This window comes from Pipistrellus hanaki (assembly GCF_964339955.1).
Source record: "Pipistrellus hanaki genome assembly, chromosome: 1".
NCBI lineage: Eukaryota > Metazoa > Chordata > Mammalia > Chiroptera > Vespertilionidae > Pipistrellus > Pipistrellus hanaki.
In genome coordinates this window covers 2636926-2663531 of record NC_140503.1, presented here as the reverse complement: position 1 = coordinate 2663531, position 26606 = coordinate 2636926, and the positions used below count along the sequence as shown (strand labels likewise).

The 26606-nt window shown below is 50.4% G+C and overlaps 1 protein-coding gene across 1 annotated transcript; it reads left to right on the top strand.

The window, feature by feature from the left end:
• The first annotated feature begins 5095 nt into the window (after positions 1-5095).
• LOC311614523 (alpha-1-antitrypsin-like) lies at positions 5096-9503 on the top strand. Its single transcript, XM_084869399.1, has 4 exons — positions 5096-5730; positions 7174-7444; positions 8291-8438; positions 9237-9503. The coding sequence occupies exons 1-4, from the start codon at positions 5100-5102 to the stop codon at positions 9426-9428; spliced, it is 1242 nt and encodes a 413-aa protein (XP_084725525.1). The 5' UTR covers positions 5096-5099; the 3' UTR covers positions 9429-9503.
• Positions 9504-26606: the final 17103 nt, after the last annotated feature.

Below are 26606 nucleotides of genomic sequence, written 5' to 3'. Positions count from 1 at the left end.
AATATACAATGGAGTCAAGACAGTCTCTTCAATAAATGGTGTTGGGAAAATTGGACAGATACATGCAAAAGAATGAAACTAGATCACCAACTTACACCATACACAAAAATAAACTCAAAATGGATACAGGACTTAAACATCAGATGGGAAACCATAAAAATACTAGAAGCATCCACAGGCAACAAAATCTCAGACATATGCCTAAAGAACTTCTTCACTGATACTGCCCCTAGGGCAATGGAAACTAAAGAGAAAATAAACAAATGGGACTACATCAAAATAAAAAGCTTTTTTACAGCAAAAGAAACCATCAACAAAACAACAAGAAAGCCCACTGTGTGGGAGAACATATTTGCAAATGTTACCACTGATAAAGGTTTAATCTCCAACATCTACAAACAGCTTATACAACTAAATAAAAGGAAGATGAATGATCCAATTAAAAAATGGGCAATGGACCTAAATAGAATATTTTCAAAAGAAGACAGAAGGAAGGCCAAAAGGCACATGAAAACATGCTCAAAGTCACTAATTATCCGAGAGATGCAAATCAAAACAACAATGCGGTACCATCTCACATCTGTCAGAATGGCCAACATCAACAAATGAACAAACGACAAGTGTTGGCGAGGTTGTGGAGAAAAAGGAACCCTCGTGCACTGCTGGTGGGAATGCAGACTGGTACAACCACTGTGGAGAACAGTGTGGAGTTTCCTCAAAAAACTAAAAATGGAACTCCCATTTGACCCAGTAATCCCACTTCTAGGAATATATCCCAAGAAACTAGAAACACCAATCAGAAAGGATATATGCACCCCTATGTTCGTAGCAGCACAATCTACAATAGCCAGAATCTGGAAACAGCCTAGGTGCCCGTCATCAGATGATTGGATCCAAAAACCATGGTACATCTACACAATGGAATACTATGCTGCCATAAAAAAGAAGGAATTCTAATCATTTGCAGCAAACTGGATAGAACTAGAGAACATCATGCTGAATGAAATAAGCCAGTCAATGAAAGAGAAATACCACATGGCCTCACTCATTTATGGATATTAAAAAACATTATAAACTGACAAACCAAAAGATAGATATAAAGACAGTAAAGCAACAAGCAGACTGTAAAATTACAGCGGGGAGAGTAGGGAGATCTGGGGGAGATAAGAGATCAACCGAAGGACTTGTATACATGCATATAAGTACAACCAATGGACACAAAACTCTGGGCAGGGAGGGTATGTATGGGAGGGGGGGGGCAATGTTAAAATATGTACACAGATAATAATTTAATAAATAAAAAAATAGAAAAAAAATAAAAAAATAAAAGAGGGTCAGGTACAAAAACAAACAAACAAAACAAAAAAAACAGCTAACGTTTCTTCTGTGGACTATTCTGCAGAGTGTTCTGTAGTGCTGGTTCTTGCCAAATATGACACGTTTCTCAAGACTGTAGATTCCCAAGGTAATGATTCTGGGCTAGCTTCCCGCTTCCCTGCCCCATTCACTGACAAAACTAAGAGGAGTAACTTGCAGACTGCAACAGTTGGTTACCATGGACCAGGAGCAGGAGCCAGACGGCCTGGGATCTTCCACAGCCTCTCACAGGCACGCTAGCGAGGGCCCTCCGCTGGGAGCCTTGGTTTTCTCGTTAACAAAACAGGGGCATTAAGGTCCCTTGAGGCCTTGATATTTTCAGGGTGGCCAGGGTCACTCTTCCCCAGGGTCACTCTGAGTCTTGGCTCCTGGCGGTGCCTGCCATGGCCCTCCCACCTGGACAAATGCTCCTTGGAGGCCGATTCCAGGTCCAAGGTGAGCTTTCCTGGGGCTGGCACCTTGGCAGCCTAAGCCCAGTGACTTCAGGACGCTGACATCTGTTGGAGGTCAACCCTGTCTCAGGCCCAGTCCCAGGCTCTGAGTATGTCTTCGTCCTTTACTCCTCTCCACACATCTGTGAGGTGGGCATCAACGCAAGAGGCCCTGTGGTCTTACTGGGCCCGGGCCCATCACCCCACCCTCAGGTGGCCTGGCACATGCTGGCTCCACTAGACTAGGCTGCTTCAGGGAGGCACAGGAGGAGCTGATTGTATCAGGCCCTCCTGGCTGAGTGCTCAAGGCTCCCAGGCTCATTTCCTGCACGACAGGGGGTAAATAGGGGGGGAGTGATGGGGGGGCGGTTACTGGGCCATGGAACTTCTCCTCCCCGCGAGATGCCCTATAAGTAGGTGGAACCGTGAGAGACGGGCAGCCTGAGAGATGAGTCCAGCCTGGCGAGGCTCTCTGGAGAGCAGGTGAGTTCTGCGTGCTGAGAGTGTAACCCTCCCACAGCCTTCCCCGAGCTGGGCTGGGGTGAGCTGGCTGGGTGCCACCTCCACTTGACAGAGGAGGACACTGAGGTGCAGTAGGCCGGGCTGCCATTGCTGGGTCAGGCTGGGAGGCCCGTCAGCGAGCCCTCTGTCCTGCTTGGCAGTGTGGGCTCGCTCCCCTCAGACGCCCGAAGCGGGCCCTCTCAGACACCAGTGCTGCAGGCACAGCTGCTCGCTGCCTCTTCTCTCTTCGACCCCTCCCTGTGGCCTCGGTGGCATCACCGGGATTCTGCCACCTGCAAAGGCAGGGAGCCGTCCCCTTGGAAGGCCCCTCCCACTCCCCAGTCTCTGCCCAGATTCTTTTTCCATTTTTTTTAATAGCATTTCATGGTGTAGAGTCCACAGCTTGCTTATCCACTCCTGTGCTGATGGGCCCTGGGGCTGCTTCCAGATGTCAGCTATTGAAAACTGTGCTGCTGTGCACACAGGGGTGCATGCGTTCTTTATGGATGCAGCTGTGGGGGTTCTAGGATATATTCCCAGAAGTGGGATCGCCGGGTCAAACGGAAGTTCCATACTGTTTCCCACAGTGGCCACACCAGTCTGCACCCCCAGCGGCAGGGAACTAGGGCTCCCTTTGCCCCACACCCTCACCAGCACTTGCTGTTTGTGCTTAGACCAGCTTCTCTACCTGTCCCCATTCTTACCCGGTTCCTTTAAATCTCAGTCAGAGGCGGAGGCCTTGAGCTTCCCTTCAATTCCACGCCCTGTCCATCTCAGGTGCCTGATGAGCTTTTCCCACTTTCCAGAGCGTGGCCCGTGGTCTCCCCTCTGCTCCTGGCCCCGACCTCCTAACCCACCAAGCCGGCCCTGATCTCTGGGAGGCTGAGGGTATTCATTAACTCTTCCGATAACCCTCCTCTCCCACCTCTTCCCCTCTCTTATCTGGGTTCACGGCCACCTTGATATCGGCTGGCCCCTCATGGATCCTAAAGGTTTTACTTTGCAAAACCCACGACCCTCTGCCCCCACAGAGCTGATGGCCTTCTCTTCTGGCTGGGAGCTCTGATGACGAGGCTGATTTTGCTCCCTTCCCCCGGCGATCTCACGTGAAAGGGGAGCTCAGAGAGAGGAGCATGTGGGCCCACAGCAGGGGAAGGACGGGCCGTTCAGATCCAGGCTTGTCCGAGGCTAACAGAGACTCCCTCGCACCACCTCCTGCCCAGCCACCCTGTGTCACGGCAGAAGCAGCATCTGAGCCCTGTCACCTGGGCCCAGGGCTGGGCTGGGTCCTGCCCATGGGCAGGCGAGCCCACTGCAGACAATGTCGGGGTGGGACCGGGCACTGGCCGCGGGCCAGCTGGGAACGGCTTCGAGGGGCTGTGGCCATGTGACTGCGCAGTGGGAACAGCCCTGACACTCAGAGGCGGCTGCCATAGCCTTGTAGAGGTGACTGCCATTAAGTTCCCGGTGAAGAAGGGGTGCCCAAGCTCCCAGGGGCAGGAGAGGAGTTCACTGCATCTCCCCAAGGCCTCGACTCAACCTGCCACCGCCGGCCCCGGGCACCCTAGACAAGGTCCCACCCAAGAACACACGCCCCAACTCACAGGGCTACTGAGCACGCTGGCCCCAGGGGCACTCTCAGTGGGGACTCACGTGACACAAACCCAGCCTGAAGTAAGAGACATGGCTAACCAGGGGGGAGGAGGCCTCCACATGGGCACTTCTGACCGCGAAGACACTGGCAATGTCTGGAAACCCGGAGGCAGGTCGACCGGGGAGGACAGCCCGGGCCGGGACCTTGCTGCCCCCGTGTTCCTGGTGCTGGGCTGAGCCACTGACTCCTTGTGTGCCCGACCCCTACGCGCAGCCAGGTTCCCGCGGGAAGAGTGAGCAGGTGACCGCGCCCGGCACAGAGGGCTGGGCCAGAGGCCAGAAGCCTGCCTGTCCCGGCTCTGCTTGGCCAGCTGCGTGGCCGCGACCAAGACACCAGCCCTCTCCAGCCTCACTTCCTGGCCTCCTGCAAAGTGGAGACAAGGAGCGGCTCCCTCAGACAGTGGCCGTCTGGGAGGGCCTCCGGTGAAGGGCTCACGGGTGCTCCTCCTCCAAACAGCCCAGCAGCCCAGGCCTGGCACACACAGGACCGGGTGCTAGCGCGCACTAGGCTCAGGGCCCACATGTGCAAGCTGCCGTGGTTGCGAGAAAAAGGAGAGGGATGGAGTGGGCGGCGTGAGGGAGGATCTGGGCCAGGCCGGCGATATGGCATTCCTCCAGCTCCGTGTATTCCCGCTGTGTGTCCCTGGGCAAGATCTTTCCCTCTCTGGGCAGCAGCCTCTCTGCCGTGAAATAACTAAGTCCCCCGGCAGACGCTTGGAGCTGTTCCCCATCCGGCCACCCCTGAGGCAGAGCTGGCTGCTTCCTGGGTAACTGTGCGTACCAAGCATCTGTGTCCTGTGCCTCAGTTTCTTCTTTGATAAAATAGGAGCTGAGGTCCTTGCACCTCGGGGTCACTCAGATGTCAGGGTAGCCGTGGAGAGCGTGACCCACACTCCCTGAGCCCTGCTCCTTTCTGTGCAAGCTCTGTGAGCTTGGACAAGTGACTGAGCCTGCGGCACTTCGGTCTCCTCCTCTGTAGACTGAGAATTGCCATAGACCTGCACCTGTGATTGCTGTACGGGGCTGCAGGAGGAGCAGCTGCAGCAGCTGCGGCTGCTGGGCATGGTGTGAGTCTGGGGCCGGGGGCTCCCTGTGGGGCCTGACCTGGGCGGCATGCCCCTTCTCTCTCTCAGGACAATGCCGTCCTCCGTCACGTGGGGCCTCCTCCTGCTGGCAGGCCTGTGCTGCCTGGCCCCGGCCGCCCTGGCTGGAGATGCTGCCCAGGACACGGATGTAGCCAAGCAGGCTGAGGAGTCCGCCAGCCACAAGATCGCGCCTTACCTGGCCGACTTCGCCTTCAGCCTGTACCGCCAGGTGGCCCATCAGTCCGAAGCCACCAACATCTTCTTCTCCCCGGTGAGCATCGCCACGGCCTTCGCCATGCTCTCCCTGGGCGCCAAGGGCACCACTCGCACCCAAATCCTGGAGGGCCTTGGTTTCAACCTCGCGGAGATAGCAGAGGCTGACATGCACAGTGGCTTTGAGAACCTCCTCCACACCCTCAACCGGCCGGACAACCAGCTGCAGCTGACCGCTGGCAACGGCTTGTTCATCCAGGATAGCGTGACGCTGATGTACAAGTTTCTGGTGGACATGAAGACGATGTACCACTCTGAAATCTTCACCGGCAACTTCCAGAACCCCGAAGAGGCCATGAAAGAAATCAACGATTATGTAGAGCAGGGAACCCAGGGGAAAATTGTGGATCTGGTCCAAGAGCTTGCGGAGGACACAGTTTTCGTTCTGGTGAATTACATCTTCTTTAAAGGTAAGGTGGTACCACCAACCAGAGCTGGTTCCCATGGAAACATCCAAAACCATTCTCAAACATCAGTTCCTAAGCTTTCCTGTGCGGTGCAGGGTGCCACGTGACTGTGCATCTGGGCAGGGGAGCCGTTCTCCCCACACAACCACAGAAAACGCCCCCGACCAATGCGATCAGCGATCGAAGAGTCAGAGCATCATCCTCCCTGCAGGACCTGCCAGAGCCTTTGTGCCTGTTCCACGTGCATCGTAGATCCCCACCAGGGATGGAGGCACAATATGCAATGTGCCCCCCCCCCCATCATCCCCCCACCACACACACACACAACACAGAGCCAGACACACACACACATTAGCAGAGTTTAAAAACAGAAGGTCTCCTGGACTACTGAGGTGTCATGGGAGAAGTGGCAGCTTTAGAGTCAGAAGCACGGGGTTCAAATCCTGCCTCCACCACTCGTCAGTGTCTGGCTCTCAGCGAGTCTCTGTACCTCTCTGAGGGTCCAGCTTCCAATCTGGACATGAACATAATAGTCCCGTGTTGTCAGGATTCTGTAAGGAGTACGCATGTCACAAAGAACAAGGGGCTACAGGCTCACAATGTGGGTGCTCAGCTGAACTTGACTCCCAGCCCGCCTTCCTCCCTCCGAGAGAAGAAAATTCCAGAAGCCTGTGGGTTCCAGAGCACATTGTGAGGCTGGTGAAACAGTTCCTGGACACAGGCTGGGGCAGGGAGGTGAGAGTCAAGGTCAGGGGCTGCTTCCTTCTCTCTGTGGACTCCGTGACCCGGGGCAGAAAATGCCCTGGAGAGCGCCAAGGCCAGAGTCAGCACATCCTGGGCCCAGCTGAGCGGGGGCACTCCAGGCGGGTCTCGTCCCTCTCCAGCCTCAGTCTCCACCTTCCATCCAATGAGAAAGCGGATCAGGCCTTCCTGAGACTCCCGTGCACTCCCACCAGGCAGGGTGGCGGTGGTCTCTTGGAACAGAGGATGGGGGTGCCAAGGCCTCCGAGTCTCACGTGTTGGCCCGGAAAGGCCATTAGAGGAAGAACCAGGTGATTTCCCCAAATGAGGAGAACCCGAGTCAAGGGCAGGGAGGCTCAGGCCAGGAGCTGCCAAGTGTGGCTGATGCCAGTCATTTTCATTCAGCCCCTTCAGGGCAACCCTCCATTACTGTTAAATGGCATGCAATATAAGTCCACATGCTTACTCTGCCCAGACAGGCTGGCACCCTGAGCCTCTGCAATATAGACAATGTGGACCCTCCTCCAGCGTGTTTCTCCCCACTGAAGTCCCGTCAGAGAGTACAGGTCCCTGTGAGCTCCATTTGACGGAAGGGGAAGCTGAGGATCAGAGAGCCCTCGCACACAGGAGGCTCAGGGCCTGCGTTCTCCCACGGGTACCTACCCCTCCCCTCTCCTGGCTGACCGGCGCCTTCCCTCTCTCCAGGCAAATGGGAGAGGCCCTTCGATACCGAGTTGACAAAAGAGGAGGACTTCCACGTGGACGAGGCCACCACGGTCAAGGTGTCCATGATGAAGCACATGGGCAAGTTCAACCTGTACTACTGCAGCAAGCTCTCCAGCTGGGAGCTGCTCATGGACTACGTGGGCAACGCCACCGCCTTCTTCCTGCTGCCCGACGAGGGGATGCTGAGCCACATGGAGGAGCTGCTCAGCAAGGAGGACCTCAGCGAGGCCCTGGAAAGGAAATCCTACAGGTAACATCCCTGGCCAGCGCTGGCTTGCCCCTCCTGCCTGGCTGGGGCAGGGCAGGGTGGGGGGTGGGGTGAGAATGGAGCACACCCTGTGCATCAAACAACTGCATGACCCTGAGCTTCCAGAGAGGCCAGTCTCAGCTCAGGCAGCACCCCATGAGAGCGGTGCCAACGGTGGGTGCAGGGAGAGCAGCACCAAGGCGCCCTGAGAGGCAGCAGCTGCACGTGGTGTGAGGACAGAGAGGCCACGCTGTGCAGGGACAGGGCTCAGAGAGGCCAGAACAGAGAAGGCGCGGGGTTGGAGGCTGCCTGCTCCGAGGCCAGCAGCTTGTGGTTGCCCCGGGCTGGGTACAGTGACATGGAACATGTGCCCCAAGTTAGTGCACATCGCTCTGTGCTCACAGATGCCTATCCTCACACAGAGTCCACCATGCACATTACAAACTATAGGTATATGCATAAATGTGTGCAGTGCAAACATAAACAATGAAATAAATCAGAATGCAAATAAATGGACAAGTCAATAACATAGAAAAGAATACATTACAAACATATGTATAAATGAATATAAAAATACACAACAGTCTCAGTGAAAGTTAGGAAGACAGAGTAAAGCTCCACCCGGCAAGCCCAGGCCTGGGTGCCCTCACCGGAGCCTGAGCACAGAGAGCAAGGAGGGGCTGAATCTCGCTTGGGTCCGAGAGGGCCCGAACACCAGGCAGCTTGCTTCTGTCAGACCTTCTGGGGCCGCGCTCTGTCCCCAGAGGAAACAGGAGAAGAGGGAGAAATGACCAGAAAGAAAAACTCTCCATATTGTGAAATTCCTTTCTTTTCCAACCATCTTGACAGTTCTGCCCAGGTGAGTATGCCCAAACTGTCCATTTCTGGAACCTACGATCTGAAAGCCACCCTGGGCGAAATGGGCATCACCAAGGTCTTCAGTGATGGGGCTGAGCTCTCCGGGATCAGCGAGGCGGCGCCCCTGAAGGTGTCCAAGGTGAGCCTGTCCCTGGGGTCCACGGGGCACGATGTGTGCGGGCTGCAGCCCGGGGAGGGGGCCCAGGCCCGCAAACAGCCCTGGGGAAGGCCACTGGGCTCATCAATACCGGGACGTGCTCAGGCGCCTGAGGGGGGGTGGCCTCTGCGTCCTGGCCTTTGGGGACGTCCTCTGAGGCGGTGTCATTGACCCCATCTCATCTCTGGTCAGGGTCTTCTCTTTGGGCCTCCATGGACCCATATTTACACAGTCAGGCTGGGGGTGAGGGAGGAACCCCCTCCCGCCCTTCCTGTGGCATTGGAGCTGCTCGTGAGCCACAGCCACGTTAGTGAGTGACTGGGCTAAGATGCCACTTCTCAGGAGAACTGAGGGGCCGCAGCCACAGCTGTGCTCAGTACTGGCTGCACACTGAGTGCCTGGCTGTTGGCTGGACGCTATGAAGGGTCCCTTCTCCTCCTGGTCCCCAAGGAGCTCACAATCAGACACGCCCAGGGACAGAGAGTCCAAGTCCAGCTTCTGCCTCCTGGGGTGGGGCTGTTTGCAGGGAGGAGGAGAATGTTGATCCCGAGGCAGGAGGGTGGGCAGGTGGAGTCGGCAAAGGCCTTGAGAAGTGGAGAGGCTGGTGTCGCGTTGGGGGTTGGGGGAAGGAGCTGGTGTCCCCTGCAGGGGGACCTGGGAGGAGGGAACAGGCCCGGGAAGCCTCCCCTCCCAGCACCGCTGCCTTCCCTGGCCGACCTCCCAGGCCGGGGTGGGGTTTGCTGTGTCACTGAGACCACAGCTCTGCTCTCTCCCCGCCAGGCCCTGCATAAGGCTGTGCTGACCCTGGATGAGAAGGGCACAGAAGCTGCCGGGGCCACATTTGTGGTAGCCACTTCGAAGTCATTGCCCCCGACGATTATCTTCAACAGGCCCTTCGTCATGGTCATCTATGATAAAGTCACCAAAGCCCCCCTCTTTGTGGGCAAGGTAGTAAATCCCACCCAGAAATAGCTGTTCTCCAGCTCAGCCTCCCGCCCAGGCAGGGCCCCTCCAAAGGTGACAATAAAGTGACTGGCCTGGCCCAAGCTGGAGTGTGGCGTGCCAATCCCTCCTCCTGTCCCTGAGTCTCCCCTCTCTACCGGGGTCGGGAGGAAGGAAGGTAGGCCACGTGCCCCCTGTGCTGGTATTTATTAGACGTGTACACCGTCCAGCCCTGTGCGGGGCCGGGTGTGCGGCTGCTGACAGCACAGCCTGCCGCCTCTGCCCATCAGCTCAGAACAGCTCGGGGGGCCAGTGGAGCTTGGAAAGTGCCCAGGGGGCATTGCATGGCTCAGAGTCCAGCCGGTGGCCCCTCCACCAAAAGTTCGCCGGGTCCTCCTGCCAAACCCCACCCTGTGCCCCTGGGAGGCCCTCCCCCTACAGGGCTGCTCGCCCACCACCAGGCCGCCTCCCTGGTGCCCCAGCGCAGGCAGCTCCCACGGGGCACTGAGCTGCTGCGTGTCCAACACAGAGGCAGAGGAGAAGCCAGGTCCCCTCTCCTCCCAGGTCTCCTGAGTCAGGCTGGGCCCCGACCATACACAGGTCTCTCTCTCCAGGAGCCCTTTCCACAGGGCTGGATCGGGAGCACGCACTCTGCCTTGTTACTCTCCGGGACCCTCAGATACGCTGTAGACGTGGTCACTTGTCCCAGGTGAAGAAGAGGGTCTCTGGTCGGGTTGGCATCACCTGCTCAAACTCAGCAGGTCAGCTACCCCCCAAGACACGTCCCGTCCCCTCACCATGCGGCCAGCCTGTCCTGGGAGCCTCTGCAAAGTCATCACAATGATTCCTTCATCATGGAGGGAAGCACAGTAGGCAGCGGCCCCACCACACTGCCTGCCTTTACCTGGCAGGTAAGCTCTTGAAAGGGACACATTTCAACCTGCCTTGTTCCTGGCCCGTGGCGTCCCTGTGGTCCTCAGAGGAGGCTGTCCGGAGAGCAACCCCCCCCCCCACACACACACACACAGCGATACAGACACACTTACACACACACATACACACAGACACTTACACGCGCACAAACACATACACACACACTTAAACGCGCACACACACATACACACACATACACACACTTACACATGCATGCACACATACACATTCATACACACACACACACACACACACACACACACACACACACACACCCTGCAAGCGGTCAGAAAGCCGGGCAGTCCCTAAGCCTGGAGCAGTCAGCTCCCTGAGCTCCTGGGAATGGGCGTGGCCTGGGATCAGGGACAGAGGTAGAAGGACCACCCCCTCCCACACAAACCTCAGAACCACAGTCTGAGCCACACACTAGGGATGAATGTCCACCTACAGGACAAGGATGTGTCACAGAAATGTACACTGTTTAAGTCAAAATGGCCACATACGTGCAGTGTCACTTTATTAACGTAATGGATGGAGAGTCACCTGTTTCCCAAATAAGCCTCCTATCCTCTCCAGTCTTCCCCGCCTGGAGACTTACAACTTCCTCTAATTCCAGTAACGATACGAACACTCTCAGACACCTACAATGATGCCAGCCCTGAGGATCTGAGGACCTGGGTCAAGTTCAGACTCTGCCACTTTCCAGGGCTATGACTAGAGAAGTCGCCAAACCTCTCTGAGCCACAGTAAATCCCCATCCTATATAATAAAGAACTAATATGCTAATTGGACCCAATAGCAGGACAACCATCTGGAGGAAGCCTGGGCTGCAAAGGCCTACTCTTGCACGAATATCATGCACCGGGCCTCTACTGTGACTATGAACCCTACCTGTCCCTCCTGTGAGGTTCACATCAGATACCTAAAACAGCCTTCAAAGGGCAACAGAGCAGGGCACCAGTGCCAAGAATTTATTTGTGGCATGACAAGCTCTTCCTATATGCCAGGCTCCCGGGGAGGGGCTGCGCAGGCATTTTCTTAATGAATCCTCAGACTAGAACTGTGATGCTGTGAACAGAGCTGCTTTGCTCTTGCATATCCATTCTGCAGATGAGAACACTGCGGCTCAGTTTGGCTAGTGGGCTTGCTCAAGATTGGGGAGTTAGTGAGTGGTAGAGCTGGTTTCAGGGGCCTCCCCGGTCCCTCACACCTAACCACATCACCCACATCCCATCCCAGACAGCCCCATGGGCTTAGCAGAGCTGAATCCCCCGCAATCCTGAAGTATGAGGAAGGCTGGGGCCCAGAACACACCTCTGCACAGAAATCACCACTTACACAGCCCCTCACAGGAAAGCAGCTGACCACTATAGCCCCTCCCCCAAGGGTACTGAGCACACAGCCCTCAGCAAGCAACCCGCACTCCCCACCGGCCAGTACTGGCATCCGTGGCAGTAAAGGGGCAGTTGGAACCCTGGAGAGTCCAGGGCACGGCCAAGAAGGCTGGATGCGCTGGGGCACTCCCTGGAGAACCATCATTTCACCTCAAAGGGGGGCCTGTCACTACGCAGTCTGGACTCTGGCTGCAGAGAGCCAATCCAAGGAGCTTACAGCTCCCAGAGAATTCACTGGCTCAGATGGGAACCAACAGGACCCATGCATGGGGTGGGCAAAGCAAGCATCGGGCAGCCTTGTCCTAGGAGAGCAGGTCACGGTCAGGCAGGACGGCCATCAGCCTCTGCTTTGCCTTTTCTTTGCTTTTTAAAAAAACATATTTTATTGATATTTTACAGAGAGAAGGAAGGGAGAGAAATGGAGTGCTAGAAACGTCTATGAGAAACAAACATCGACCAACTGCCTTTTGCAAGCCCCCAATCGGGGATGTGCCCGTAAAAATGTATATTCCCTTGACAGGAATCGAACTTGGGACCTTTCAGTCCACACACAGACTGTCGCTCTACCACTGAGCCAAACCGGTTCGGCATCAGCTTTGCCTGTTCTTTCGTGTTTCCAGTGTATCCACGACCCTCAAACTCAGTCCTCAAAGGACACAGCCTGGGAACCGTTACCTCCAATGGCAAGTGGGGAGCTGGGGTTCCAGCCAACAGAAGACCCAGGCCTAGAAGGCAGGCGCCTCACTTCAGCCGGGCCACCCCTACATTCCCCAGACCGTCTCAGACCGCTGAACAATTCCAGCCTCCAGCCCACTGGAGCCTGCCTCTCTTGCCATCACCAGCTGGAGTCACCGGTGCTGAGGCCTGGGCTGCTGCTGGTCACTCTCCCATTGAGTGGGGCCCCAGCTCACCTGTGAAATGAAGAAAACTCACAGCGACCTCTGAGATGCCGCAGGGACTGCCTGGCGGTGACAGTCACGCCGCTATCGCTTTGCAGGCCAAGGCACAGCTAGTTAGCACGCTGCTGAGTTTCAGTGGGAGCTCTGCCCTGACGGGTGGGCACCATCTCCCTCCTGTCACTGGGGATGACGCTTCCTAGCCTGTGTCCTCAAAGGGCTAATTTTGAGGGTCGGGGTACACCTTGGAAAGACTAAAATGGAGACCCAGTTCAAGGGGTTAAAGGTTCTCACACATGTGCACTGCCTCAGAAATGGAAACTAAAGATTACATATTGATTCCCACCTGAGAGCCCCCCTGATCCTCTCCGCAAGGCCTCTTCAGAAAGAAAATGCAAACAGCCCAGCAGGTGTGGCTGAACACTGACCTGTGAGCCAGGAGGTCAGGGTGCAATTCCTGGACAGGGCATACAGGGTCTAGGCTTGATCCCCAGTTTGGGGCATGCATGAGTCACTGATTCTCTCTCATCACTGTTGTGGTTTTTTCTCTCTCTCCCTCTCCCTTCCTCTCTGAAATCAATTTAAATAAATATGTATATTTATATATATAAAAGCCTAAGCTACCGTTATGACCAGTCAACCAAACGACTGGTCGCTCTGACCTGCACTGACTACCAGGGGGCAGACACTCAATGCAGGAGCTGCCCCCTGGTGGTCAGTGTGCTCCCACAGTCAACCTCCTGCAGCTGGCCAACCTCCCACGGTCCTCCCCCTGCCCGGCTGGCCCCTATGGCCCTGATAGGGACGGGGCTAGATGGCCCCGATCATTGGCCGGGCCTAGGAACTCCACCCACGCCCAAATTTGAGCACTGGGCCTCTAGTATTTATATAAATCATCTAAGAAGCAAGCCTTCAATTAGGGCTTAGATGACAAGGACCAGGGAAGGCAGAAGGCAACCCTCAGGGAGGAAAAATATTAGAAAGTTCCAGAAAAGGGGTGATAAGCTCACCAGGAGGAAATGGCCCAGGAGTTGTGGTGAGACGTGCCAGGAAATCTGGGGGTGCCCTGAGAGTCACCCGGGAGCGGGTAACCACAGGGCAGACGCAAGGGAGGGCCTGAACACAGGCGGAGGCAACAGATAATGAGCAGGGCCGTGTGCTCTCTGAAGCCCAAGCCGCCCCAAGGCAGTACTGCCTGTGCCACTTGTCACTGTGCAGCGATCTGGGCACAGAGGGCACGCCGCGCAGGGGAAGATGGGGCTGTGAGGATGCTCTTCAATGTCACAGCGGGGCTTCCACAGGGAACACAGCCACAAGAGCAGAAGTCTGTCTTCACCTTATTTGCATTGAATGTGTTGGGGTGGCATGGTTAATAAGACCATACAGGTTTCAAGTGCACTCTGTAACACATCATCTGCATGCCTCCTGCATCACGCACTCACCACACAAAATCAACTCTCTTCCTGCCCCACTGATCCCCTTTCACCCTCTGCCTCCTGCCCACCCCTCACCCTCCAGCAATCACCACATTGTTCTCTAGGGGTCCCTTTCTTTGTTTCTTTGAAGTAGCTCACATGCTCATCAGTAGATGAGTGGATAAACAAGCTTGGTACATTTACCAGGGGTGGGAACCCTTTCTCTGTCAAGGGATATTTGGATTTTCATAACATCCTTCGCAGGCCATGCAAAATTATCAACTTAAAAACCAGCTAACGGACTGGCCCCCCAAGCAGCGCTGGGCGTGGCCATTCCTGGCCCAGGTCCGAGCTGTCAGCGTCTGCACCACCCGACCGGAAGGGCGGGGACTCGTCTAGGCTGGGCTCCAGGGAAGCACCCACGCGGGCTACGTCCCTGCCCGGAGCTACCTACCAGCTTGGATGGGGAAACCTCGCCATCTTGAGAGGAAGATAGGATCGTGTCAGAGGCCTGAATATCCACAGCCACAGCGACCACCAAGCATCTGTGACCCCCAGAACGCGGATCCCAGGCGGTGCGAACACCTGGCCTCAAGGGAGTGCCCCACTGCTCGGCGAAAAGGAGAGAGAGAACTACACAACTAGACATCCTAGATCATGGGGAGACCAAAAAACAGCCCGCATATGAAAGAAAAGCAGGCTTCACCAGAAAAGGAAGTAAACGAGATAGAGGCAAGCAACCTACCAGAGCAAGTATTCAGAGTAATGATCATAAGATGGCTAAAAAGAATGGAAGACAAATTTGACAATATGAGTAAGAACCAAGAGGAAATGAAGAAAATCCAAGAAGAAATGAAAAATGACATTGCTACTGTAAAGAACTCAATAGAAAGCATCAAGGGTAGATTAGAAGAAGCAGAGGACCGCATCAGTGAGCTAGAAGACAAGATGGAAAAAAATACCCAATTAGAACAGCTTCTGGGAAAAAAAATTTAAAAAAAGGAGGAAAGTCTAAGAGAACTTTGGGACAATACAAACCAAAACAATATTAGAATAATAGGGGTTCCAGAAGGAAAGGGAATTGAGGAAGACATGGAAAACGTATTTCAAGAAATAATGACAGAAAACTTTCCTGAGATAGAGAAGAAAAAACCCACACAAATCCAAGATGCTCGCAGAGTCCCAAGCAAAATGAACCCCAGAAAACCGACCCCTAGGCACATTATAATTAAGCTGGCAAACACCAATGCCAAAAAATGAATTTTAAAAGCAGCCAGAGAGAGACAGAAAGTTACATATAAAGGAACCCCCATCAGACTAGCAACTGATTTCTCCACAGAAACTTATCATGCCAGAAGGGAATGGGATGAAATATACAAAGTCATGCAAAGGAAGGGTCTGAATCCAAGAATACTGTACCCAGCAAGGCTATCAATCAAAAGTGATGGTGAAATCAGGAGCTTCACAGACAAAAACAGACTAAGGGAATTTATCTCCACCAAACCAGCAATGCAAGAAATGCTAAAGGGTCTACTGTAAAATTAAAGAAATAGAAAGCAAAGAAGGAACACAGGGGTATAGAATAAAAATGGCGTCAAATAAGTATCCATCAATAATAACTTTAAATGTAAATGGACTAAATGCTCCAATCAAAAGACATAGCGTGTCAGATTGGATAAGAAAACAAGACCCATATATCTGTTGTCTCCCACCTCAGAAAAAAAGATGCACACAGACTGAGGGTGAAGGGATGGAAAAGGTTTTCCAGGCGAATGGAAATGAAAAAAAAGCTGGGGTAGCAATACTTATATCTGACAAATTAGATCTTAGAGTGAAGGACATAACAAGAGATAATGAAGGCCACTTCATAATACTAAAGGGAGCAATCCAACAAGAAGAAATAACCCTGGTAAACATATATGCACCCAATACAAGAGCACCCCAATATATAAAAAAACTGCTGGCGGGGGATCCAAGATGGCTGCGCCCAGGTGAACGCCTAGCCGCAGCCGCACACAACAGTTTCAATAAAATACAACTAAAATATAAAACGGACATTGCCCAGAACTACAGGAAGGTTGACTGACTGGAAATTCTACAGCGAGAAGCAAGGAGAAAACCAGAAGGAGGCGCGGAGGAGCTGGAAAAGCCCAAGAGGCGCCGGCAGCGAGCACTGAAGGACCCGCAGAGGGCGGGGTTGACGGAAGCCAAAGCTGCAGGCTCCACCCTGAAACCCCGTCCCATCTGTAACTGCGAAATGCGACAACAAAATAGATCACAAACAAAAGAAATGGAGGACAAAAAGCTTCTGGATATAGAGTTCAAATCTACGCTTATAAGGTTTTTCAAGAATTTCCTAGAAAAGATGGATAAGGCCTATGAGGATATGAAAAGAGATCAACTAGAATTAATAAGGAGTCAACAAGAAATGATAAGGGATCAACAAGAAATAAAGAATACATTGTCTGAAATAAAAAATATTTTACAGAGTCCTAAAAACAGAAGGGAAGATCGCAAGAATCAAGTCAAAGATTTGGAACATAAAGAGCCAGAAGACACTCCTCCACAGAAGCTAGAAGGCAAGAGAATCCAGAAAATTGAAGATAATGTAAGAAACCTCTGGGACAACTTCAAGCGAACCAACATCAGAATTATGGGGGTCCCAGAAGATGAGAGAGAGCAAGATATCGAAAACATATTGAAAGAAATAGTGACAGAAAACTTCCCCCACCTGGTGAAAGAAATAGACTTACAAGTCCAGGAAGCGCACAGAACTCCAAACAAAAGGAATCCAAAGAGGACCACACCGAGACACATCATTATTAAAATTCCAAGAGCAAAAGACAAAGAGAGAATATTAAAAGAAGCAAGAGCAAAGAAGGTAGTAACTTATAAAGGAGCACCTATACGATTGTCAGCTGACTTCTCAACAGAAACCATGCAGGCCAGAAGGGAATGGCAAGAAATATTCCAGGTGATGAATAGCAAGAACCTACAGCCAAAAATAATCTACCCAGCAAAGCTATCACTCAGAATGGAAGGCCAGATAAAGAGCTTCACCAATAAAAAAAAGCTAAAGTAGTTCATCACCACCAAACCAGAATTATATGAATTGCTGAAGGGGGTTCTTTCAGAAGAGAAAGTAAACAAAGATAAAAATTATGAACAACAAATACGTAATTATCAACAAGTGAATCTAAAAACCAAGGAAATTAAAAAAATCTGATGAACAATATTAATTGTTGAATATAATAGAATCAGAGGTATGGAAGGGGAGTGAACTGACGATTCTTGGGGAAAAGGGGAGAGGGGGGCGTGGGAAGAGACTGAACATAAACTGTGCACCTATGGATAAGGACAATGGGGAGAGGGAAAAGGGCAGAGGGTGGGGTGGGAACCTGGTGGAGGAGAGCAATGGTGGGAGGGAAAAAAGGAACATTTGTAATAATATGAAAAATAAAAACTTATTAAAAAAATAAAAATAATAAAAATAAAAATAAAATAAAAAAACTGCTGGCGGACATTAAGGGAGAGATTAATAGCAATACAATCATAGTAGGAGATTTTAACACCCCACTGTCACCCTTTGACAAATCATCTAAACAAAAAATCAGCAAAGAAATATCAATCCTAAATGACTCGCTAGACCAGATGGAATTAATCGGCATCTTCAGAACATTCCACCCCAAAGCCACAGAATATACATTCTTCTCAAGCGCACATAGGACATTCTCAAAGATAGACCACATTTTGGGACATAGGCAAAGTCTCTTCAAATTCAAGAAGACAGAAATCATATCAAGCATCTTCTCAGATCATAGTGGCATAAAACTGGAAATTAACTACAATGAAAAAAATCCAAAGAAATCAAACACATGGAGACTAAACAGCATGCTATTGAACAAGGACTGGGTTACCAAAGAAATCAAGGAAGAAATTAAAAACATCCTGGAAACAAATGACAATGAAAACACAACTATCCAAAATCTATGGGACACAGTAAAAGCAGTTTTGAGAGGGAAGTTCATATCCCTACAAGCCTATTGCAAAAAAACTAGAAAAAATGGTAACAAATGATCTAACTCTACAACTCAAAGAGTTAGAAAAAGAGCAACAAGAAAAGCCCAGTGTAAGCAGAAGGAAGGAAATAACAAAAATCAGAGCGGAGATAAACAACATAGAGACCAAAGAAACAATACATAAGATCAACAAAACCAAGAGCTGGTTCTTTGAAAGAATAAACAAGATAGATGAACATCTAGCCATGCTAACCAAGAAACAAAGAGAGAGGACCCAAATAAACAAAATCAGAAACGAAAGAGGTGAAATAACAACAGACCCCGCCAAAATACAAAGGATTGTTACAAAATACTACGAACAACTCTATTCCAACAAACTGAACAACCTGGAGGAAATGGACATATTCCTAGAAAAATACAAACTTCCAAAACTCAATCAGGAAGAATCTAAAAATCTCAATAGAGCAGTGAATTGGGATGAAATTAAAATAGTCATCAAAAAACTTCCAGCAAACAAAAGCCCAGAGCCAGATGGCTTCACAGGAGAGTTTTACCAAACATTCAAGGAAGAACTAAAACCTATCCTCCTCAGACTATTCCAAAAAATTCAAGAGGAAGGAACACTTCCAAACTCCTTCTATGAAGCCAGCATCACCCTAATACCAAAACCAGATAAAGACAACTCAATGAAAGAGAACTACAGGCCAATATCCCTCATGAACATAGATGCCAAAATCCTCAACAAAATTCTAGCAAATCGGCTCCAGCAGAGCATCACAAAGATCATACACCATGACCAAGTAGGATTTATTCCAGGAATGCAAGGTTGGTACAATATCCGCAAATCAATAAACGTGATACATCACATAAACAAGTTGAAAGATAAAAATCATATAGTCATATCAATTGATGCAGAAAAAGCATTTGATAAAATCCAACACCCTTTCCTGATAAAAACTCTCAACAAGGTGGGAGTACAAGGATCATACCTCAATAAAAGCTATATATGATAAACCCACAGCCAACATCATACTCAGTGGGCAAAAACTAAAACCATTCCCTCTAAGAACAGGAACAAGACAGGGATGCCCACTATCGCCACTCCTCTTTGACATAGTACTGGAAGTACTAGCCATTGCAATTAGACAAGAGGAGGAAATAAAAGGCATCCAAATTGGAAAAGAAGAAGTAAAGTTATCCTTATTTGCAGACGACATGATATTGTATATAAAAAACCCAAAAGACTCCATTAAAAAACTAATTGGCTTAATAAATGAATTTGGCAATGTAGCAAAATACAAAATTAACGCCAAGAAATCTATGGCATTTCTATACACCAACAGCGAATTTATAGAAACAGAGACTAAAAAAGCAATTCCATTTACCATCGCACCAAAAAAATTAAGATACCTAGGAATAAACTTAACTAAGGAAGTAAAGGAACTATATGCGGAAAACTACACGACACTGAAAAAAGAGATAGAGGAAGATGTAAACAGATGGAAGAACATACCATGTTCATGGATTGGTAGAATCAACATCATCAAAATGTCCATACTTCCTAAAGCAATCTATAGGTTCAATGCACTCCCCATTAAAATACCAACGGCAAGGCTGCGGCCGGCAGCGGCAGCGGCAGCAGCGGCCCGCGGCAGCGGCAGCGGCAGCGGCGGCGGGGCTGCGAGAAAGGAGTGGCTTCTCTGAGGCCGGGAAAGCCCACAGCGGAGAGGTCCATCCAGTAGCTGAGACGCCCGAGTTGGCGCAGGCGCGTGCATTCAAAGGAGTTCTTCGGTCACCCACGGAAAGGTCAGAGTTTGCGGGGAAAGCCTGAGAGATCGCGGTCCTGCGGCAGGGCCAGCTTTGGTAGCCAGAGAGTTCCGGCCCCGCCTCCATGGAGCGCCCGCAAAGCTGAGCCCTAAGAAGGCTGCAGCGACATCTAGTGCTGGGTTTGGCATAAGCTTCCCCAGAAGCGGGAATTTTTTATTTTATTTAAAAAAAAAAAAAACGCCAGGGGACAGGGGACAGAGTGTTAAGAATCGCGGCTGTCCCGCCAAGGGCGGAACATCTGGACACCTCGGCGCCTGATCCGCTTCACCCCCTAGCTTCGGAATACTAGGGAAGGTCGGCCTAGTTGGGCATATCCGGGGAATTTGCAGGGAGAAATTCCCTTCCTGGAAACAAGGGATCGGAGCCAGAAGAGATAGTCTGGGAGCCAGCTAGCACCCTGCCAGCTAGAGCCATAGAGAAAGAAGGCCAGAGCAACCAAAAAGACTGGGAGGTCAAACCAGAAACACTGACACCTAAGAGCTGAATTACAAACTGCCCTTCTTTTTTTTTTTTTTCTTTTTTTTTTTTTTCTTTTCTTTTCTTTTGTCTTTTAATTAATCAAAAATAAATGGGCACAAATAACTAAGATATAGCCTACTTAAAATTAAGGATTACCTTACAAAACTGAGGTGCAGTGGAAAGCTGGGAACTTCAAGACTGTCTGGTCCGAGAATCAGAAGTGCCAAATACATTAACTGAGGAAGTAAGGGACTACTACTGGTCATTTTTATGCTAATTTTGCTATTCTTTATTTTATTTTCATTTTTTACATCTTTTATTTAATTTTCATTTTTCATATCTTTTACTTAAGAAACAATTTTTTTTCTTTTTTTTTTCCTTACTTGATTTTACCTTTTCAATTATTACATTTTCCAATCTCTATCATCACTATTACTACTGCTATTTTGCAATTTTTTTAAAAAAATTTTATTTATTTTTTTTCTCTCTCTCTCTAGTACCATTTTATTTTTTCTTTATTTTACATTAGGAGTAACCTTCATTCTATTTTAATCTCTACTATAGCATCATTCAACCCTATCTCAACTCAACTTTTACACTATCACTCTCTTACTAAACTTTACCCTTTAGTCTACAGTTTATCCTATCCCATTCTGGCTTTAGTTTTTCCTCTATTCTCTCTGTATACCCCCTGCTAAAGCTCTCACTATACTTATAGACCTAAGTTCAACCCCTGATCCAAGTGTATAAATACCAATCTCTGCACTATATTAACTAGTTAAAAAAAAAAAAATCTGTTCTCCCCTCTATCCTTGTCGCATTGTTTGTGTGAAGGTTGATTATTGTGAATTTTTATGCTTTTTAGTGAAATTGTTATGCTTATTCCTGTATTGTTATTGTTGCTTTGTATTTTTTTTAAAAACCTCTGTTTTTGTTTTTGTTTTTTTTTTACTTCTGTATATCATAGCCTTACTTAATAATAGTGGATATAGTAGTTTGTATTAATCTCCAAATATTGTTACTGGCATTGGCGGGGTCCAGAGGTTGTTCTTTGGCAATTTTCTCCACATATATATAGTTTGTTTCACATTTCTCTTTTAGTTTGCTTCTTCTCTTTCTCTCTCTCTCTCTCTCTCTCTCTCTCTCTCTCTCTCTCTCTCCATCTTCTTTTTTTCCCTGTTTTCCAACTTCATTTTGTCATTATTTTTTTCCTCTTCTTTTTCTATCTCTTTATCCCTCTCTCTTTTTTTTTAATTTACTTAATTTTTTTTTTAATTTTAATTTTAATTTTTTTAAAAAAATTTTTTCTTTATTTTATTTTTACCTCTATTCCTTCTCAACTATCCCCTAAGTTGCCTTTCTCTAGTGGTCACCTTTATTAGAGGTTATTAATATTGTAAATACATTCCTGTTAAGTGCCTCTTGTGTTGTACCTGGTAGTGTTGTATTTTGTACCTCAAAAATCAACGCAGGAGAAGGAATACCACATAACCAGACTTCCTGAAAAGATGGGGAGACAAAAACATAGTCCGCACATGAAAGAAAAGCAGGCATCACCAGAAAAGGAAGTAAACGAGTCAGAGGTAAGCAGCCTACCAGAGCAAGAATTCAGAGTAATGATCATAGCATGGCTAAAATACCAACGGCATATTTCACTGACCTAGAAAGAACTCTCCAAAAGTTCATTTGTAACAATAAAAGTCCCCGAATAGCCACAGCAATCCTGAGAAAGAAGAGTAAAGTAGGAGGGATCTCAATACCAGACTTCAAACTGTATTACAAAGCCACTGCTCTCAAAACAGCCTGGTACTGGCACAAAAACAGACATATAGATCAATGGAATCGAATCGAGAACCCAGATATCAACCCAAATCACTATGCTCAATTAATATTTGACAAAGGAGGCACAAATATACAATGGAGTCAAGACAGTCTCTTCAATAAATGGTGTTGGGAAAATTGGACAGATACATGCAAAAGAATGAAACTAGATCACCAACTTACACCATACACAAAAATAAACTCAAAATGGATACAGGACTTAAACATCAGATGGGAAACCATAAAAATACTAGAAGCATCCACAGGCAACAAAATCTCAGACATATGCCTAAAGAACTTCTTCACTGATACTGCCCCTAGGGCAATGGAAACTAAAGAGAAAATAAACAAATGGGACTACATCAAAATAAAAAGCTTTTTTACAGCAAAAGAAACCATCAACAAAACAACAAGAAAGCCCACTGTGTGGGAGAACATATTTGCAAATGTTACCACTGATAAAGGTTTAATCTCCAACATCTACAAACAGCTTATACAACTAAATAAAAGGAAGATGAATGATCCAATTAAAAAATGGGCAATGGACCTAAATAGAATATTTTCAAAAGAAGACAGAAGGAAGGCCAAAAGGCACATGAAAACATGCTCAAAGTCACTAATTATCCGAGAGATGCAAATCAAAACAACAATGCGGTACCATCTCACACCTGTCAGAATGGCCAACATCAACAAATCAACAAACGACAAGTGTTGGCGAGGTTGTGGAGAAAAAGGAACCCTCGTGCACTGCTGGTGGGAATGCAGACTGGTACAACCACTGTGGAGAACAGTGTGGAGTTTCCTCAAAAAACTGAAAATGGAACTCCCATTTGACCCAGTAATCCCACTTCTAGGAATATATCCCAAGAAACTAGAAACACCAATCAGAAAGGATATATGCACCCCTATGTTCATAGCAGCACAATCTACAATAGCCAGAATCTGGAAACAGCCTAGGTGCCCGTCATCAGATGATTGGATCCAAAAACCATGGTACATCTACACAATGGAATACTATGCTGCCATAAAAAAGAAGGAATTCTAATCATTTGCAGCAAACTGGATAGAACTAGAGAACATCATGCTGAATGAAATAAGCCAGTCAATGAAAGAGAAATACCACATGGCCTCACTCATTTATGGATATTAAAAAACATTATAAACTGACAAACCAAAAGATAGATATAAAGACAGTAAAGCAACAAGCAGACTGTAAAATTACAGCGGGGAGAGTAGGGAGATCTGGGGGAGATAAGAGATCAACCGAAGGACTTGTATACATGCATATAAGTACAACCAAGGGACACAAAACTCTGGGCAGGGAGGGTATGTATGGGGGGGGGCAATGTTAAAATATGTACACAGATAATAATTTAATAAATAAAAAAATAGAAAAAAAATAAAAAAATAAAAGAGGGTCAGGTACAAAAACAAACAAAACAAAAAAAACAGCTAACGTTTCTTCTGTGGACTATTCTGCAGAGTGTTCTGTAGTGCTGGTTCTTGCCAAATATGACACGTTTCTCAAGACTGTAGATTCCCAAGGTAATGATTCTGGGCTAGCTTCCCGCTTCCCTGCCCCATTCACTGACAAAACTAAGAGGAGTAACTTGCAGACTGCAACAGTTGGTTACCATGGACCAGGAGCAGGAGCCAGACGGCCTGGGATCTTCCACAGCCTCTCACAGGCACGCTAGCGAGGGCCCTCCGCTGGGAGCCTTGGTTTTCTCGTTAACAAAACAGGGGCATTAAGGTCCCTTGAGGCCTTGATATTTTCAGGGTGGCCAGGGTCACTCTTCCCCAGGGTCACTCTGAGTCTTGGCTCCTGGCGGTGCCTGCCATGGCCCTCCCACCTGGACAAATGCTCCTTGGAGGCCGATTCCAGGTCCAAGGTGAGCTTTCCTGGGGCTGGCACCTTGGCAGCCTAAGCCCAGTGACTTCAGGACGCTGACATCTGTTGGAGGTCAACCCTGTCTCAGGCCCAGTCCCAGGCTCTGAGTATGTCTTCGTCCTTTACTCCTCTCCACACATCTGTGAGGTGGGCATCAACGCAAGAGGCCCTGTGGTCTTACTGGGCCCGGGCCCATCACCCCACCCTCAGGTGGCCTGGCACATGCTGGCTCCACTAGACTAGGCTGCTTCAGGGAGGCACAGGAGGAGCTGATTGTATCAGGCCCTCCTGGCTGAGTGCTCAAGGCTCCCAGGCTCATTTCCTGCACGACAGGGGGTAAATAGGGGGGGAGTGATGGGGGGGCGGTTACTGGGCCATGGAACTTCTCCTCCCCGCGAGATGCCCTATAAGTAGGTGGAACCGTGAGAGACGGGCAGCCTGAGAGATGAGTCCAGCCTGGCGAGGCTCTCTGGAGAGCAGGTGAGTTCTGCGTGCTGAGAGTGTAACCCTCCCACAGCCTTCCCCGAGCTGGGCTGGGGTGAGCTGGCTGGGTGCCACCTCCACTTGACAGAGGAGGACACTGAGGTGCAGTAGGCCGGGCTGCCATTGCTGGGTCAGGCTGGGAGGCCCGTCAGCGAGCCCTCTGTCCTGCTTGGCAGTGTGGGCTCGCTCCCCTCAGACGCCCGAAGCGGGCCCTCTCAGACACCAGTGCTGCAGGCACAGCTGCTCGCTGCCTCTTCTCTCTTCGACCCCTCCCTGTGGCCTCGGTGGCATCACCGGGATTCTGCCACCTGCAAAGGCAGGGAGCCGTCCCCTTGGAAGGCCCCTCCCACTCCCCAGTCTCTGCCCAGATTCTTTTTCCATTTTTTTTAATAGCATTTCATGGTGTAGAGTCCACAGCTTGCTTATCCACTCCTGTGCTGATGGGCCCTGGGGCTGCTTCCAGATGTCAGCTATTGAAAACTGTGCTGCTGTGCACACAGGGGTGCATGCGTTCTTTATGGATGCAGCTGTGGGGGTTCTAGGATATATTCCCAGAAGTGGGATCGCCGGGTCAAACGGAAGTTCCATACTGTTTCCCACAGTGGCCGCACCAGTCTGCACCCCCAGCGGCAGGGAACTAGGGCTCCCTTTGCCCCACACCCTCACCAGCACTTGCTGTTTGTGCTTAGACCAGCTTCTCTACCTGTCCCCATTCTTACCCGGTTCCTTTAAATCTCAGTCAGAGGCGGAGGCCTTGAGCTTCCCTTCAATTCCACGCCCTGTCCATCTCAGGTGCCTGATGAGCTTTTCCCACTTTCCAGAGCGTGGCCCGTGGTCTCCCCTCTGCTCCTGGCCCCGACCTCCTAACCCACCAAGCCGGCCTTGATCTCTGGGAGGCTGAGGGTATTCATTAACTCTTCCGATAACCCTCCTCTCCCACCTCTTCCCCTCTCTTATCTGGGTTCACGGCCACCTTGATATCGGCTGGCCCCTCATGGATCCTAAAGGTTTTACTTTGCAAAACCCACGACCCTCTGCCCCCACAGAGCTGATGGCCTTCTCTTCTGGCTGGGAGCTCTGATGACGAGGCTGATTTTGCTCCCTTCCCCCGGCGATCTCACGTGAAAGGGGAGCTCAGAGAGAGGAGCATGTGGGCCCACAGCAGGGGAAGGACGGGCCGTTCAGATCCAGGCTTGTCCGAGGCTAACAGAGACTCCCTCGCACCACCTCCTGCCCAGCCACCCTGTGTCACGGCAGAAGCAGCATCTGAGCCCTGTCACCTGGGCCCAGGGCTGGGCTGGGTCCTGCCCATGGGCAGGCGAGCCCACTGCAGACAATGTCGGGGTGGGACCGGGCACTGGCCGCGGGCCAGCTGGGAACGGCTTCGAGGGGCTGTGGCCATGTGACTGCGCAGTGGGAACAGCCCTGACACTCAGAGGCGGCTGCCATAGCCTTGTAGAGGTGACTGCCATTAAGTTCCCGGTGAAGAAGGGGTGCCCAAGCTCCCAGGGGCAGGAGAGGAGTTCACTGCATCTCCCCAAGGCCTCGACTCAACCTGCCACCGCCGGCCCCGGGCACCCTAGACAAGGTCCCACCCAAGAACACACGCCCCAACTCACAGGGCTACTGAGCACGCTGGCCCCAGGGGCACTCTCAGTGGGGACTCACGTGACACAAACCCAGCCTGAAGTAAGAGACATGGCTAACCAGGGGGGAGGAGGCCTCCACATGGGCACTTCTGACCGCGAAGACACTGGCAATGTCTGGAAACCCGGAGGCAGGTCGACCGGGGAGGACAGCCCGGGCCGGGACCTTGCTGCCCCCGTGTTCCTGGTGCTGGGCTGAGCCACTGACTCCTTGTGTGCCCGACCCCTACGCGCAGCCAGGTTCCCGCGGGAAGAGTGAGCAGGTGACCGCGCCCGGCACAGAGGGCTGGGCCAGAGGCCAGAAGCCTGCCTGTCCCGGCTCTGCTTGGCCAGCTGCGTGGCCGCGACCAAGACACCAGCCCTCTCCAGCCTCACTTCCTGGCCTCCTGCAAAGTGGAGACAAGGAGCGGCTCCCTCAGACAGT